The sequence below is a fragment of the Meriones unguiculatus genome, chromosome 19 (assembly GCF_030254825.1).
Source record: "Meriones unguiculatus strain TT.TT164.6M chromosome 19, Bangor_MerUng_6.1, whole genome shotgun sequence".
Classification (NCBI taxonomy): Eukaryota; Metazoa; Chordata; class Mammalia; order Rodentia; family Muridae; genus Meriones; species Meriones unguiculatus.
Window position 1 is genome coordinate 32,078,216 of NC_083366.1, and position 14,883 is coordinate 32,093,098.

Here is a 14,883-nt window from a genome sequence, read left to right on the forward strand (position 1 = left end):
TTTCTGTGTAGTTGTTCAAAGTGGACAATTAAATTAGTAATTTGTGAAAATATAGTTCCTTCTAATGGAACTATTTGTACTCTGCCATTGTTTTTCTTATATATCACTTTGATCAGGTATCTTAAATCATTGTACTGTAGGCTGATACTTGGTTTTGAAATTTATACACCTGCTGTAAAGATAGAGCACTGTGTGTGTTTTGAGTATCAGAGGGTAGTGCAATAGTTTGAGAGTCTTAGTTGACCATAAAGAAATATGGTAACCTATGCATATGGTATTCCCAATACTTGGGAGGCAGAGGGAGGAGGCTCCAGAGTTTAAGGCCAACCTTGGCTACAAAGTTAGTTTCTGCCTAGGGGTACATGGGTAGAACCTTTCTCAAAGAACTAAATGATGCTCGGTAAACCATTAGTAAAGCAGAGGTTGTAGTTATTGGGGATTTATAGGTACAGCTGCTAGTGGGGTTACATCTATGTGTCATGTTATGTCATGGGTTTACATTACGTAGTCTTGAAGAAAGACGTCTTCAAAGGGAAAGAATGCCAGTTGGGATTTCAATGCTGTTGCATTAGAATTCCAGCTCTTGAGATATATCCTCTTCATTGTCTCCATCTCTTACGAAAAATTAAAATCATCCAGAAGGTTTTCGTCTACCAAAACATAGTCAGTGCTGCCCTATTGATTATTAATCTTGATTAGATTAAAAGTATGGAATTTTGGCTGGCAAGATGGTTCCATGGTTACAGGCATTTGTCACCAAGCCGCCTGATGACTGAGATTTGATGCTTAGGATCCATTTGGTTGAAAGAGTGAACCAAATCACAAAAGTTGTCCCCCCACCCCCACCACACACATACACACAAACACACACACACAGTGAACCAAATCACAAAAGTTGTCCTCTTAAACACACATACACATATACACAGCGACTCACAAATAAAGTGCTGTTGCTGGAGTGGTGGCTTAGTGGTTAAGAGTGTATACTACTTTTGCAGAGGATCAACCAGAGTTCAGCTCCCAGCACCCACATCAGGTGGTTCACAACATCCTGTAACTCTAGTTCCAGGGGATTTGACACTGTCTTCTGGCCTCCATGGTTGCCTGTATTCACCAGCTCATACCCACACATATACCTAAAAATACAAATGAGTTTTATTTTTAAAAGCTATAGAACTTGAAGCCATCTGCTTTATCAAATCAAAGGACTATTCAGTGTTTTAAAATTTGTCTAAATTGACTCTTAGACACATCATATGACCTTATTTTAATTAATTTAGTAAAAACGAATTTCATACAGTAAACAGCCTAATACATTTTCAGCCAAGGAAGCGATATTTTGTAAACTGCAGATTAATATCAGTATTGGTAACAGGAGCAGCAAAAACCTGTTATATAATGTTAGAAATTAGAAGGAAGTAGATATATGTTTTAAGTCTCTGGGTTTTTGCTTTTGTTTTTAAAAGCTTGTTTTGGGTAGTGTAATAGTTTGTGTGTAATTCAAAAGATACAGAAGTAGAGGAATAACTAAAGACAACACAGGAGTGTACAGAAATGCTACAGTTTGGAGTAGTGATGAATTAGTGAGTCTGCAGCATCAGGGAAATTCTCATTGAAAATAGACACTTGAGCTGGGCACTGGTGTACACGCCTTCAATCCCAGGACTCAGGAGCAGAGGCAGGCTGATCTCTATGAGTTCAAGGCCAGCCTGGCCAACAAAAAGAGTTTCAGGACAACCAGGGCTACACAGAGAAACCTTGTCCTGAAAAAAGAGAGAGAGAGAGAAAAAAAAGAAACACTTGAGCACTTGAGCTAGTTTAAGAAAGGATGATGTTGGTTTATTACACTTTTTGCAAGTCATTTCACACCATAAAGATGAGGTAATTCTTGGACTGTGTTGCTGAATTTGTAAGTTGTATATACTTTAGTTAGCCAGTGCCCTAGAAGTAAATTCACATACAACAAGTATGAAATACTGCCAAATATATTCAGTTAATTTATTGTGAAACAGCATGTTTCAGGCCTGTAAATTTCAGCGTTGGGGGTGGAGGCACAAAAACCAGTTCCAGGTAATCTTCAGTTAAATAGAAAGTTGGAGGCCAGTCTAACTACATGAGATCCTGTCTCACTCGCTCCCATATCACAGCATTCAAAATTACATTACTTTTTTAACATTTCAACTTGTAGCAGAACCTTAATACTTTAATTTTATTGATTTTTAACAAGTTTGAGCACATTCCTGTGTTTGAGTTACTATACTCAAACTGTAGTACTCTGCTGACAGCGTTTTCAATCTTGTTTTCCTAAGAATGTACCTTGACTTTCTGAAAGAAGCCCTTAATTTTTAAGGGCTTCATTAATGACAGTTAATTAAAATTTTGGAATATTTCCTGTGATAGTTGATATAAATTTCATAGAATCGTGTAGTTTGAGGATTTTTTCTAAGATATTTAAGTAGTCAACTAGGGAATGTCTAGTTCTGTTTCGTGTTACTAGACTGGATGTATAGGTCAGCGGTAGAGCATCTGTGAAGCCCCAGTCCTATTTAAAAAAAAAAAAAAGTTCTCTATTTTGTATTACTTAACTATTTCTCATCACAGCCTGTACAGGTCAGAAAAGAGTGAGAGATGCTCAGGGAGGAGGAAGTGCGTCAAAAAAGCAGAAGAGAAGCCATAAAGCCACCGTGGTGAACAACAAAAAGAAGGGAAAAGGCAGTAAGTGTGAAAGTTGCTTCAAAGCTTCATGACACAAAAATAATATTTGAACACCTTCCCCCATTAAAAGATTGTTTGGTTATGGGACAATTCTACATTTTTTTTCCCCCTCATAACCTTAAGAAAAAGTCAGGCTGGATAGGTGTTGCATGCCTGTAATGCTAGTGTTTGGGGGCAAAAGAATCAGGAGTTTACGGCCATTCTGGGTTTCATAGCCAATTCAGAGTTGGCCTGGACTACACGTGACTCTGCCTCAGACAACAAACAGCCAAAAGTTACACAGGAGTTTTCTGACCATGGGTAAAGTCTAGGATTGAACCAGTTGGTTATATTGGTATTGGTTGCTGGTGAGTGATCAAGTGGACATTATGGCTTAATGACCTTCATGTTCACAGTGTCTGTGTGTATTATGTGTATGTTCATTACCGTGAAGTAGATTGTTTATAAATCTTCAGAACAGCAGGCAAAGATAGTGTCATAGGCACAGTTCCAGTCTGTGAAATTACACTTCAGTTCCCAAACCATACTACTTGAGAGCAATAACAAGCAATACTTTCGCAAAGAGTGTTCTCTCTAAGACTGGCAGGACATTCATTGGCCTGCAGAGACCATAATGCTTTGCTTCTTCTGAGGGCTGTGCATTTGATCTTCTATTTATTTATTTATTTATTATTATTATTTTTGTAGACAAAATAAGACGTGGAAAATATGTAAAGAATTTTTTTTCAGGTGCCCCACACTGACCCCTGCTGCTCTTCCGAGACTCCTGCCACCTCCACTGCCTGACCTTTGCTAGCAGCGGCCTTGGCTGCACTGCAGTGCAGAAAAGGGTTACGCGGTCAGCTCCCCGAGCTTCTGCTGAGCCCATATGACTTCCAGGCGGTGAATATGGCATCCTTCGGGGCCCCGGGTGGCTGTGCTCAGCAAGGCCGTGTCAGGCAGGCTGAGGCAGGCCACAGCACATATAAGGGGCCAAGCCTTGGGTGGCTTAGTTAGGAGTTGCTATGGTTCCAGAGCGGCAGTGGGAACTAGGAAAGGATTCATTAAGATGTGTGTATAGGAGTGGTAGAGGCTCTTTACTCTTAGGGGAGGAGATGCATCTTTATAGTTTTGAATACTTTTGACATCTTCAGAGCCCCCTTTGGGTGCTAGTAAAGAGTAATCCGCCAGTGTATGCCAGATTGGTTCCGGATTACTTGGTGTAAATAATAGAATAGTTAAAATAAGTTTTTCTTACACTTTAAAGCTTTTGTCTTCAAGATGTTAGCATTTTAATGTCATTTTTAGAAAGGGTCATTTTCAAAGAGTCAATAAATAAGTTCCTCTAGAGCAGTTGATGGTACTGTCCTACTTTGATTATCGGGCTCCAGTCCTGGTAACCCAGGTGAATTAACCATTTTTAGAGCATTTCTTAGTGTAATCACTGTAAAAGAATCTAACATGGTACTTTGTGTCCAGAAAGAGGACATGTACAGCTAAACAAACCATATTCCTGTCACATGGCAAGTGGTCAAGGATAAGAAGAATGGATATTCTAGGACTGAAGCTTAATTAACAGATTTCTGATAAACTCCAGAGTATGTGGACCACAGAGAGCATGGTGTTTGAATTTTAGGAAACAAGCTATTACGTGTAAGGACCTTAAGGAATTCATTACCCATGTCAAGTGTAGTTTCCCAAGGAATTCTTGAGTGATAGTGGTGTCCACTGTGACAGTGGAATTGGTATGTGTTGCTGTGTACAAATAGATTACTAAAGTGAAGAAATTCCTAGAAGAAATGCTATATTCCAGCAGAGTAAAATGTGCTTTAGTTAGGGAAGAGACCATGCCTGAGTGAAGCATCTGTGCTGTGGATATGTGGAAATATCCAGATACTGACTCACTGTAACTAATGAAGCTAGCAGAACGGAAGATCAGTGCAGCGAGTTCACATCTATTGGCAGTGTAGGTGGGAAGACTTTGGCTTTTGTTTTCTTTGGCTGAGATATATCTGCATTTGCATGTTAGCTTTTTAGGTTTTATTTTTCCACTGCTGGGGACTGAACCCAGTGCTTGCTAGGCAGGCATTATACAACTGAGCTAAATCTTCAGCACTGATTCTCTAGGTTTTCTAGGTAGATTGCTCACTGTAGTGGAAAATTCAAGTGGTGAATTTAGAGTTAATCCTTTTCAGTTAATGTTAGATTGACCAACTTTTGTTTATTGATGGTTTCTTTCTCTTTCAGCAAACAGCAGTGACAGTGAAGAACTTTCAGCTGGGGAAAGTGTGACTAAGACTCAGGCCGTCAAGGCAGTCCCCGCTGGAATGAAGTCCCACAATAGCAAGTCTCCTGCAAGGATACAGTCACCGGGAAAGTGTGGGAAGAACGGGGATAAAGAGCCTGATCTCAAGGAGTCCAGTAGCCGGCTTCCCAAGGTTTACAAGTGGAGTTTCCAGATGTGTAAGTGACATATGTGCTTTAGGATGTAGGCATTTTGTCTTAGTTACTCCTGGTGTCGGTGCTTGAAAGAAGAAGCCACACAGAAACTGAGAGACCTGACAGTGGCATAGTATAGATCTTCCTAGGAGCCTGATTGGGATGAACAAATTGCTGTAAGAAAATGTCACGACAGATGCTGACTAGCAGTACATGTGAGGTTGAGAATCTGCTTGGAAACAGGTGGGAGTGCTGGAGAAATGACTTACTAGTTAAGAGAATGTTTTAAGGACGGTAGTTCAATTCCTAACTGCCTGTAACTCGGGTCTCTGACACCTTGGTCCTCTTCGGGTATCACACTTAAAAATAATGTTTAAAATATTTTTTTATTTTATTTTTTAAAGAAAGAAATTATGGGCGCTGGGCATAGGGGCACACACCTATAATCCTTGAGCTCAGGAGCCTGAGACTGGAGGATTGAGAAATTGAGACCCTGTCTCCCTTCCCTTCCCCTTCAAAATACAATTTTAACCATTTGGTATTTTTGCATCATTTTTGTAAATATCAATTTGCTTTTTGAGACAAGACCTTGCTCTGTAGCCCTTTGGGCCTGGTACTCACTGTATAGATCAGGTTGCTTTCAAACTCGAGGCAGTTCCCTTGCCTTGGTAGCCTGAGGGCTAGAGTCTCAGGCCTGTGCTATCATAACTGGTGTTTTCGGTTTTTTTTGAGACAGGTTCTGGTTATGTAGCCTTGGTTGGTTTGGAACTGACTGTGTATATGAGACTGACCTTCAACTCATACACATCCTTCTGCCTCTGCCTCCCAAGTGTTGAAATTAAAGGTCTGTTCCACCATGACCTATACCAGATACAGCCAGGCTACACTGGCTCTTTTTAACTGATTTGCTATGTTGTTACTGTGAATGAGCAGAGACTGGGGCATTGACAATAGCCCTGGCATTCAGAAGCCAGCAACATCAAGAGTGGAAGGCCAGGTCAGCTTGGCTGCATAGCAAGACCCTGTTTGCCCAAAAGAAGAATTTTAGCATAATGCATAGATCATAAGGTCTTTGTTTTGGATATGTTCATTCAACAAATCCTATGGTGTGCATTTCATTTGTGTCTAGCTATTATAGTAGTCAGAGGATAGGGAATAGAGGCATTTAGAAATCAGATATTGTAATGTCTTTGTTTTTTGTTTGTGGTTTATTTATTTGGTATAACAAGTGTGCACCATCACATCTGGAAGATTGTTTTTTATAGTTTGTCTATCTTAGACCTTATTCTGAAACCATATTGGTTTGGGGTTTTTATTAACTTTCATTCCCAAATTACATATTAATGAATCTTTTAAATTGACAGCGGACCTGGAAAATATGACAAGTGCTGAACGTATCTCAATTCTTCAAGAAAAATTGCAAGAAATCAGAAAGCATTATCTGTCATTAAAATCTGAAGTAGCTTCCATTGATAGGAGGAGAAAACGTTTAAAGAAGAAAGAAAGAGAAAGTAAGTGCTTTTTCCTCAAACATAAGTCAGTTTATTATACTGCTATTGAGTAAGGACTGTCTTTGTGTTTATTTAGGCAAATTCTTTACCCTGTCAGCCTCATCTGATAAGATGTCACAGGGCCCACTCACATGGAGCTCACAATACACCCTCAGTCTGAAGGAAGATGGGGAGGTTAGAGCATTCACTGAGTGGCAAATGGCTGTAGTGCTACCATTAAGGAAGCAGAAACAGCAAGTGTGGGAGGCTAGGTCAGCTTGGGCTACACAGCTAGACTCTTTCTGCCCAAAAGGAAGTTTGGCATAATGCATAAATCATAAGAGCTTCTGATTTGTGCATGCTCATTCAATGAATCCAGTGCTTTGCATTTTGTTTGTGCCAGGTATTATTGTAATGACTTTGTTTTAAAGGATCCTTTGCTACATATTCACACATTTAATGGTGTAGTATGTTATTTCATCCATTCTTACAGATTGATTACTTCATAGTAATTTAGGTTATCTATCTTCTCTTTGTTACAGAAACACTTAAAATCCTATCTTGCAGGTGTTCTGAATTATATAGTGTAGTATTGTTGGCTGTCATCACTCTTTTTTGGAACTACTCTAAAATGTATTGTTTCCATCTGGTCCTGATGTTGAATCATGAACTCCTCTGTTTGCCTCTCTCTCCTTTCCTAGGCATTGTACTGTCCTGCTGTTTATATAATGTGATAGTTTTGCTTGTAGTTTTTGAGAGACCTCCATGTTGTTTTCCTTAATGGTAGTAGTTGACATTACCTCTAGCAGTGTAATAGCTTTCTTTTCTTCCCCCACTGTTTGGGTTACTTTAAAGTGCAAATGGCCAGGACATTTCTGTTGAGACCCAAATGACAAGAAATGATGTGAGATATCAAACTCCTTCTTGGCTATCATTACAAAATACCATGACAGAATAGATAACCTAAACAATAGAAACTTACTTTCTCACGGTACTAGGACTTTAAAGTTCAAAGTCAACACCTTGTTTTTTGTTTGTTTGTTTGTTTGTTTCTTTGTTTTTCTTCAGGCCTACCATGTTTGTGTATAGACTGTCTTTGCCACCTTGCCCTCGGTAAACATCTGTGGTGGATGTAGAAAGGTCTTCCTTTTATAGTGATATCCATTGGATTGTATTAGTGCTCTACAGTTATTTAGGGCACTTTTAATTACTTCCCACTGGCAGTTTTGGCTACAACATGGAGTTTGGGTGGGGCATGACTCAGTTCATACCCAGAAGTCCTTGGCAGATGTCCTTGAGACAAGATTGCTTAAATATGACACTGTGGCTATTTTAAGCCTGATCATTTTTTTCTCAATAGCTGTCCTCTACACTCAGCTGCATCTCTAGCTGTCATCCCACATGCCAGGGGCACAGGACAGTTAACGCTTCTAGACACTGTCAGATATCCATAGGATGAAAGAGTGGTAGACTAACCCCAAATTAGGAACCACTGCTCTGAGGTCAGAAAATGCTTGGCTCCACACCAGAGCCAGTGCTTTCCACACCAGAATGAAAACCATTGCAGTTTGAAAGTAGTAGAGATTCTAGTCAGGTAAGCAGATGGCAAGTCATGTAGGGCTGTGTACGCTAGAGTGAGAGGTTGCAGTTTTATTCTGAGTAGGACAGAGAGCCCTTAGAAACATCTGAACAGGGAAGTGGCATGCTGGATGGGGAGTCCAGAAGCAACAGTGAAAGCAGGGAATAAAAGAATCCTGTTCTTTTAGTTCAAATAGTAGCTTAGAGTGACTTGAAGCTGTGTGCAATCAAGATTGAAATCAGTTGCTGTTGAATTAGCAATATGTATTCAAGCTAATGAATAAAGTAGACATTTAGTTTTTTATTTGTAGGTAGGTATGGTGGCACACACACTTAGAAGGTAAAATAAAAGCAGGAGGATCTTGAGCTCAAAGCCATCCTTGGCTACATGGTGGGCTTGGGGCTAGTCTGTATTGCATAAGACTATCTTTGGTGGGGCCGGGTGACACATTTTGAGACAGGGTGTCTCTGTACCCTTGGCTGTTGTGGACTCACTTTGTAGACAGGCTGGCCTCAAACTCACAGAGATCCGTCTTCCTCTGCGCCCCTAGTGCTGGGATTAAAGGAGTGTGCCACCATCGCCTGGCTAAGACTCTGTCTTAAAATAAGTAAAAATGTATTTGTAATGTACAAAATACTACATTGTTGGTAACAAAAAAGTTCAGAAATTAAAGAAGTTATCATTCATAAGTGTAGTGTAGTATTATATAACTTTAAAAAGAAAAAGAAGTAGAGCTGGTATAGGTGGGATATGATCTTATACTGTATTGATGGCACACACTACAGCCCCAGCATTTGAGAGGCAGGGGCAGGACAGTTTTGTAAGTTCAAGGTCGGGCTGCTGTGCTTAGTAAAGTTAGGTTATTTACGACTATATAGTGAGACCCTGTCTGATAAACCAAAACAAAGGCAGGAGATACTTGTGTGCCTGCACTTGTGCATGTGTGAGGATGCCACAGGACAACCTCAGATAGCTGATGTTTAAGAAAACATCTTTCATTGGCCTGGGCCTTGCTCAGGCTAAGCTGGCTGGTCACCAGGCCCTGCTTTTTTATGTGGGTTCTAGAGATGGAAGTGAGGTCTTGTAATCACTTCAGTGACTGAGTTACTTCCCCAGCTCCTATATGTGTTAATAAGTGGTACTAAATCTAGGAAACTTAAATCCCCATTTCAAGAATCTAGAGATGAAATTCTGTAGAACCTCAGTTGTAGATGTTGTCTCTATAGAGATGGTGACTGTTTGAGGACTACAAAGTCAATGTAGAAGTTGTTCAGCTCTGGTGGTGCAGGTTGGGCATCTCCAAAAGGCTCCAAAATGCAGAAGTAAATGTGTATGATTATATTCCATTGCAGTTGTCTTTATAAAAGATTAGTCCTTGCAGCAATAAATTTTCCTCTGAAATTTTAAAGGATATGAACAAATAGGGACAGTAGAGGGAGCATTTGGGCAGTTAGAGCTTTAGGTAACAGATTTGCTTTTTCAACTTACTCCCATATATGGAACAAAAATTTGCTTTTACTGTGTGCTTGTGTGTGTGTGCATGTATGTGTGCATGTACGCACATGTGCACTGTGTCACAGTACATCTAGAGGTCAGAGGTTAGCTTTTGAAAGTCAGTTCTTCCCTTCCACCTTGTGGGTCCCAGAGGTCAAATTCATACTGTCCAGGCTTGGTGGCAGGTGCCTTCACCCATAGAGCCATTTTATGGGATGATTATTTCCGTTTTAGTTGTGTATAGAGATATTCTTTTAAGACATTCCATTTCATTCATTGATAATAATGAAAGAATTTCCTTGAGGAAAATAATATAAATGGAGGAAGGCAATACAATTTTGGTAAGCTTTTCAGCTCAGCTTCCCATTCTTTTTAAACTTTGAAACAAGATCGTTTGTTTCGTGAGTCCATGTGGAGGTGAAGAGGAAACATCATGGAGTAATTTCTCTCCTTTCCACCTTGTAGGTTCTGGGGGTTCACATCAGGTTGTTATGCTACAGAGGCAAGTAGAGTATGCCTGTCAAGCGTTCTCTGAGGTCGCAGCCTCCCCATTCTTAGCACCATGAGAACTTTTAGAAAAACGGGAATGTCAAAAAGATACAGAAATGACAGATACTTTTCCTGTTTCGTTCAAAACTGTTTGGGTATTTAGTGAACAAAGTTATCCTTTACTTATGTTTTTTTACAGTATGAATCACAACTCCTTTCCTCCCTCTTCTCTTTCCTTCTCCTTCTCAGGGCTAGGGATAGAACCAATGGCCTTGTAATCCAGGCAAATTCTTTGCTGCTGGGCTATACCCCTGTGCCACCTGTGCTCTTCACAGGATGGGCTGTGGCTTGTTGCTTGAGATACACTGGCCTTCCCTTTCTTTATACTGTGGTACTGTGAGCAGAGACGGCTCCTTTTAAGGTGAATTTGGCGAACAGAAAGGAGTTTCGGCTGAAGACTAGCCATTTGCCTCTTCCCATTGAGCCTGCCTTGTGGCCTCACATGTGCTCTTCCTTTTCCTCAGGTGCTGCTACGTCTTCCTCCTCGTCTTCTCCCTCGTCCAGCTCCATAACAGCTGCTGTTATGTTGACACTAGCTGAACCATCAATGTCCAGTGCATCACAGAATGGAATGTCAGTTGAGTGCAGGTGACAGCAGGACTTGCTAGAGCACTTTGCACTTAATGGCTGTTGATGGCCACGTCTTTTTTTATACTGCACAGTGGCACACACACATACACAAAATCAGACAAGCACTATTTTATATTTAAAAATTGTTTCTTGACAAGCTGACTTGGCACTTAAGTGCACTTTTTTATGAAGAAAAAGTACAACGAACTGCTTTTCCTCAAGCAATAATTGTTTCCAACTTGTCTGGGAATTGCGTGTCTGGTAACTTGAAGGCCTTCCACTGTGGCAGAGGAGGCTTTTCACTGCCTGTAAAGACAACACAGTAAGCAGAGAAAAGGTGGGCCAGAACATGTGAGGTGACTTACTGTATATGTATTCCCTTGTATTTTGTTAAAGCTGGAACATTTGATATTTTTCCATTCATTTATTAAAAAATATGAACCTATTTTCATTTGTACAAGCTAATTGTTTTTTAAAGCAAGTCACCTTAGGGTGACTTTAATTGTATAAGTCAAGCACATGTAACAAATTCAAAACCTGCAGTTAACAGGATATTATTAGACATCATCCTGGTAACTAAATATTAAAGATTCTCTTTAAAAATGACTGAACATGTTTACAGGTTTGAATTAGGCTAAAAGGTCTGCAGTGGCTTTTCATGCCCCTTCAAATTGAAATGGGACTACTGTACTTTGCCATTTTTCTATAAATCAGTATTTTTTTTTAATTTTGATATAATACATTGTGTGAAAAAAGAAAATGGCTAATAAACTGTATTAAATCTTAAACAATGTATAAAGATTGTACTTAGCCAGTTCAAAGTGTATATTTATTCATAATGAATTATAACAGTTATATTTTTGTGTTTCTTGTAAATGTTTCTTTTCCCTTAAATACAGATAATTCATTTGTATTGCTTATTTTATTATGAGCTTACAACAAAAAGACTTCAGGAACAAACTGTTAGAATGGTTCAAGGTTGTTTATATGACCTGTCTCACAAAGATGGTTGTTATTTTAAGTATAAATAGTAATTGGGTAGTAGGCCTATACATTCAAATGCCTTGTATAAACTGCAAAATGAACGCCAAGTTGTTTTCACTTGTATTGACTTTATGTTGTATGATTCCAATCTCTGTTTGGCACTTGTATTTAATTCCCCACCTTTGTAAGACATTTGTATATTGCGGATGTGTTCATTGAAGCTATTTAAAACCTGGCGCTGTTAATACACAGTACTTTACTGTACAGACTGTTTTACTGTTTTAATTGTGGTTCTGTGTGCTTTTTTTTGAATGAGGCTGGCATGTTTTATTTGTTTTCTGGCAATACATGTGAGAATCTCGAAGCGTTTTGTTGTAGATGCTAACGTGTCAGAATCCTTAATCCTTTCCATTCAACCTTTCTAAGAAAAGCATTTTCAGTCTTGTAATGTGTGCTTATAGTAACTAATTTTGTTGAAAATGGTTTCAAGTTACTCAAATTTGTACAGACTGTAAAGATTTGTTGACAGCAAAATGTTGAAGAAAAAACTTATAGAATAAAACTATAAAGTATATATTAGGATCTGCAAACATGATGAATTATGTAATATATTGTACAAATGTAAGCAAAGGCTCTGAAATAAAATGCCATAGTTTGTGAATCCTTGATTTTGTTTGTAGAAGGTTAAGTAATTTTAGTTCATCTTGTATGTGATGATTGTTGAGAATATGTACCTGCAGCCTGTATTCTCACAAGAGCTCATATCGATACCCTAAAAGAGAATGCTTTGCTTTTAAAAATTGAAAGTCCCTTAACAGTGCTGGATGTGCAACAAATGCTTAGTATGTTCAAGACCTTGATTTTATCCCTGGTACTGTACCAGACCAAACCTTAAATCAAAAAATGAAAACCTTAGCCAGAGTTACATTTTCAGGCTGTTATCATCTTTCTGTATATTGTTTTGCTAGAATCTGAATGCAGATATTTTTTATATGATTTGGAGGCTCATCTAAAGAAGGAAAATAATAAGTACAACTTTAAAACTATATTTTTGGGCCAGTAAGATGCTCAGCAGTTGAGTGCCGATGACCAACCTTGATTTTACGAATCTCTGGAACCCACATAAGTAGAAGGAAAGACTGCCTCCTGAAAATTATCCTCTGCATTCACACACACAAAATATGTAAGTGTAAAAAGAAATGTTTCAGCAATATATCCAGCACTCAGGAGGTTGAGATAGTTGGATCCTGGGCTACAGATTGAGACGCTATCTCAATAAACACAAACCTTGTTTTTTTCTTATTCTTGAGAATACAATTGCTTTATTGACCAAGGTGGTTTCCAACTCACAAATTCTCTGTTGTGCTGAGATTCAGCGTACTAGAACTAAAGATCCTTGCCTCCGCACACTCCTTAAAAATGTTTACTCAAAACTATTACCTGCAGTGTCTCTTGTCATTTAATATGATGGAACCTTTCTGGCTCTGCTTTGAGTGATCCCTGAACCTGTTTCAGGAATCCAGTTGGCATTGTTAAACCAGCTGGTGTGCCAGTCCCCATTCCCAAGGTGCCCTAATTCACCTAAGGTAGTATTGTATATTATCTTGGAAAAAAAAAAAAGAATACTGCAGTGATTTTTACCTGTAACTTTTCTTTGCCCTGTTTTCAGACAGGTTCTCTCTGTATAGCCCTAGCTTATATAGACCAAGCTGGCCTTCAACTCGGCTCCGCCTGCCTCTTCCTCCTGAAGTGTTGCCATTGAAGGTGTGGACACTTACACCTGGCCCTCCTATGCACCGTCAAGAACCACTTCCTTGCTCCCATGTGTTCCCTGCATTGTATAAGGAAGAAGATGGAAAAGATAGGTTCATAGTCAGTAGAGGCTTTGAAAGCCGTCTAACAGATCTGCACTGTATCAGTCACTGCAACCACTGAGGTAGTTGGATATCAAATATGGTGGCACTTGAGAGGAAGGGGGTAGTGGCACAAATGTGCTACTGTTGCAGTCAGAGCCCACCAGTGTTCAAAACTGTAGCTCAACTTACTCAACTGACAGGGAAGGAAACAAGGACCCACAAAGGCGAGTCTCAGATACCTGAGTGCTGAGTGGCCCTTGTCATTCCTCTTCAGTACCCTGTTCCCCACCTGCATGGAATACTGGTGGCCGACAGCAGAGTTGAGTTCCTTGCCTGAAATGGCCCTTGCTTTCGAAGATGTAACCGGTTAGGCATTAACTTGCACCTGATTTAGCCTTTCTCTTATATCCAACTGACCCCAGTACCTAATACTCTTGAGCTTCATCACATCTACACCGTGAGCTTTGAGACATGAGAATTGGTCTGAACAGACTAGGAGGGATGCGTGCAGTCCAGGGCACAGTTTGGCCCATGTGTCAATTGAAGTTTGCCTCCAGCTTACCCACAAGGAGATGGCGATGTGTTCCACTAGCATCGAGACTTCCTGCGCTCCCAGGTCCAGGTTTCCCAGACAGGCTCAGTTCCCCAGCTCCTTAGCACTGAGTAGCTGTAGACAACTTGTAGAAGGGGTTCTGAATGGAAGGGCAAGTGCCTGGAACCCGGGGCTAGAGGAACATGCGGGAGGACTCAGCACAGGCCATCGGAGGAAGCTGAGGTCTAAGAATCGCTTTGGGAGGGAAGGAGCACAAGAGAAAGAAGGTCCTGGCCATGTGGGGTTGTTGGGGTGGGGTGTGGGTAGAGCAGTTTGGTCCAGGCATTGTGGCAGGGTGCCTGTGTTGGCAGAGGGAGCCCTGGGGAATTCCTAGTGGCAGGATAGCTTGCTCACAGCCTGCAGGTAGCCAGGTGCCCTCCTGGAGGCGGTGCTGGGCTTCCTCTTTAGCTCCACCAGTGTTCATTACCAGTTCAGTGACTCTCTGGCCTCTATCTGAGTATCCCTCTAGGACTAGGTTTTGTGGTTAACTCTCCTGACAGCATCACCACTGGCCACACCCTCAGTCTCTTGTAGCCCACATAGCTTAGCCTCCAATCCTATTATGTAGCTGAGAGTGACTGAAAACTCTGGTCCTCCTCCAGCCTGTTGCATGCTGAGATTACAGGCCTGTGACAC

General features: G+C 40.3%; 1 protein-coding gene across 6 annotated transcripts in view; it reads left to right on the forward strand.

Annotated features, from left to right (window-relative positions):
- The window catches only part of Arid4b (AT-rich interaction domain 4B), a 118,478-nt gene extending 106,018 nt beyond the window's left edge, over positions 1-12,460 (forward strand). For 4 of the 6 annotated variants that reach the window (XM_021652909.2, XM_021652907.2, XM_021652906.2 and 1 more), the window contains 4 exons: positions 2,602-2,715; positions 4,942-5,157; positions 6,498-6,644; positions 10,710-12,460. In XM_021652909.2, the coding sequence (XP_021508584.1) occupies positions 2,602-2,715; positions 4,942-5,157; positions 6,498-6,644; positions 10,710-10,837 (605 nt within the window). In that variant the 3' untranslated portion in view covers positions 10,838-12,460. Of the gene's footprint in view, positions 1-2,601; positions 2,716-3,444; positions 3,598-4,941; positions 5,158-6,497; positions 6,645-10,709 lie in introns of those variants that run through there. The other 2 variants (XR_002476997.2, XM_060372491.1) reach the window with 2 other exon arrangements.
- Positions 12,461-14,883: the final 2,423 nt, after the last annotated feature.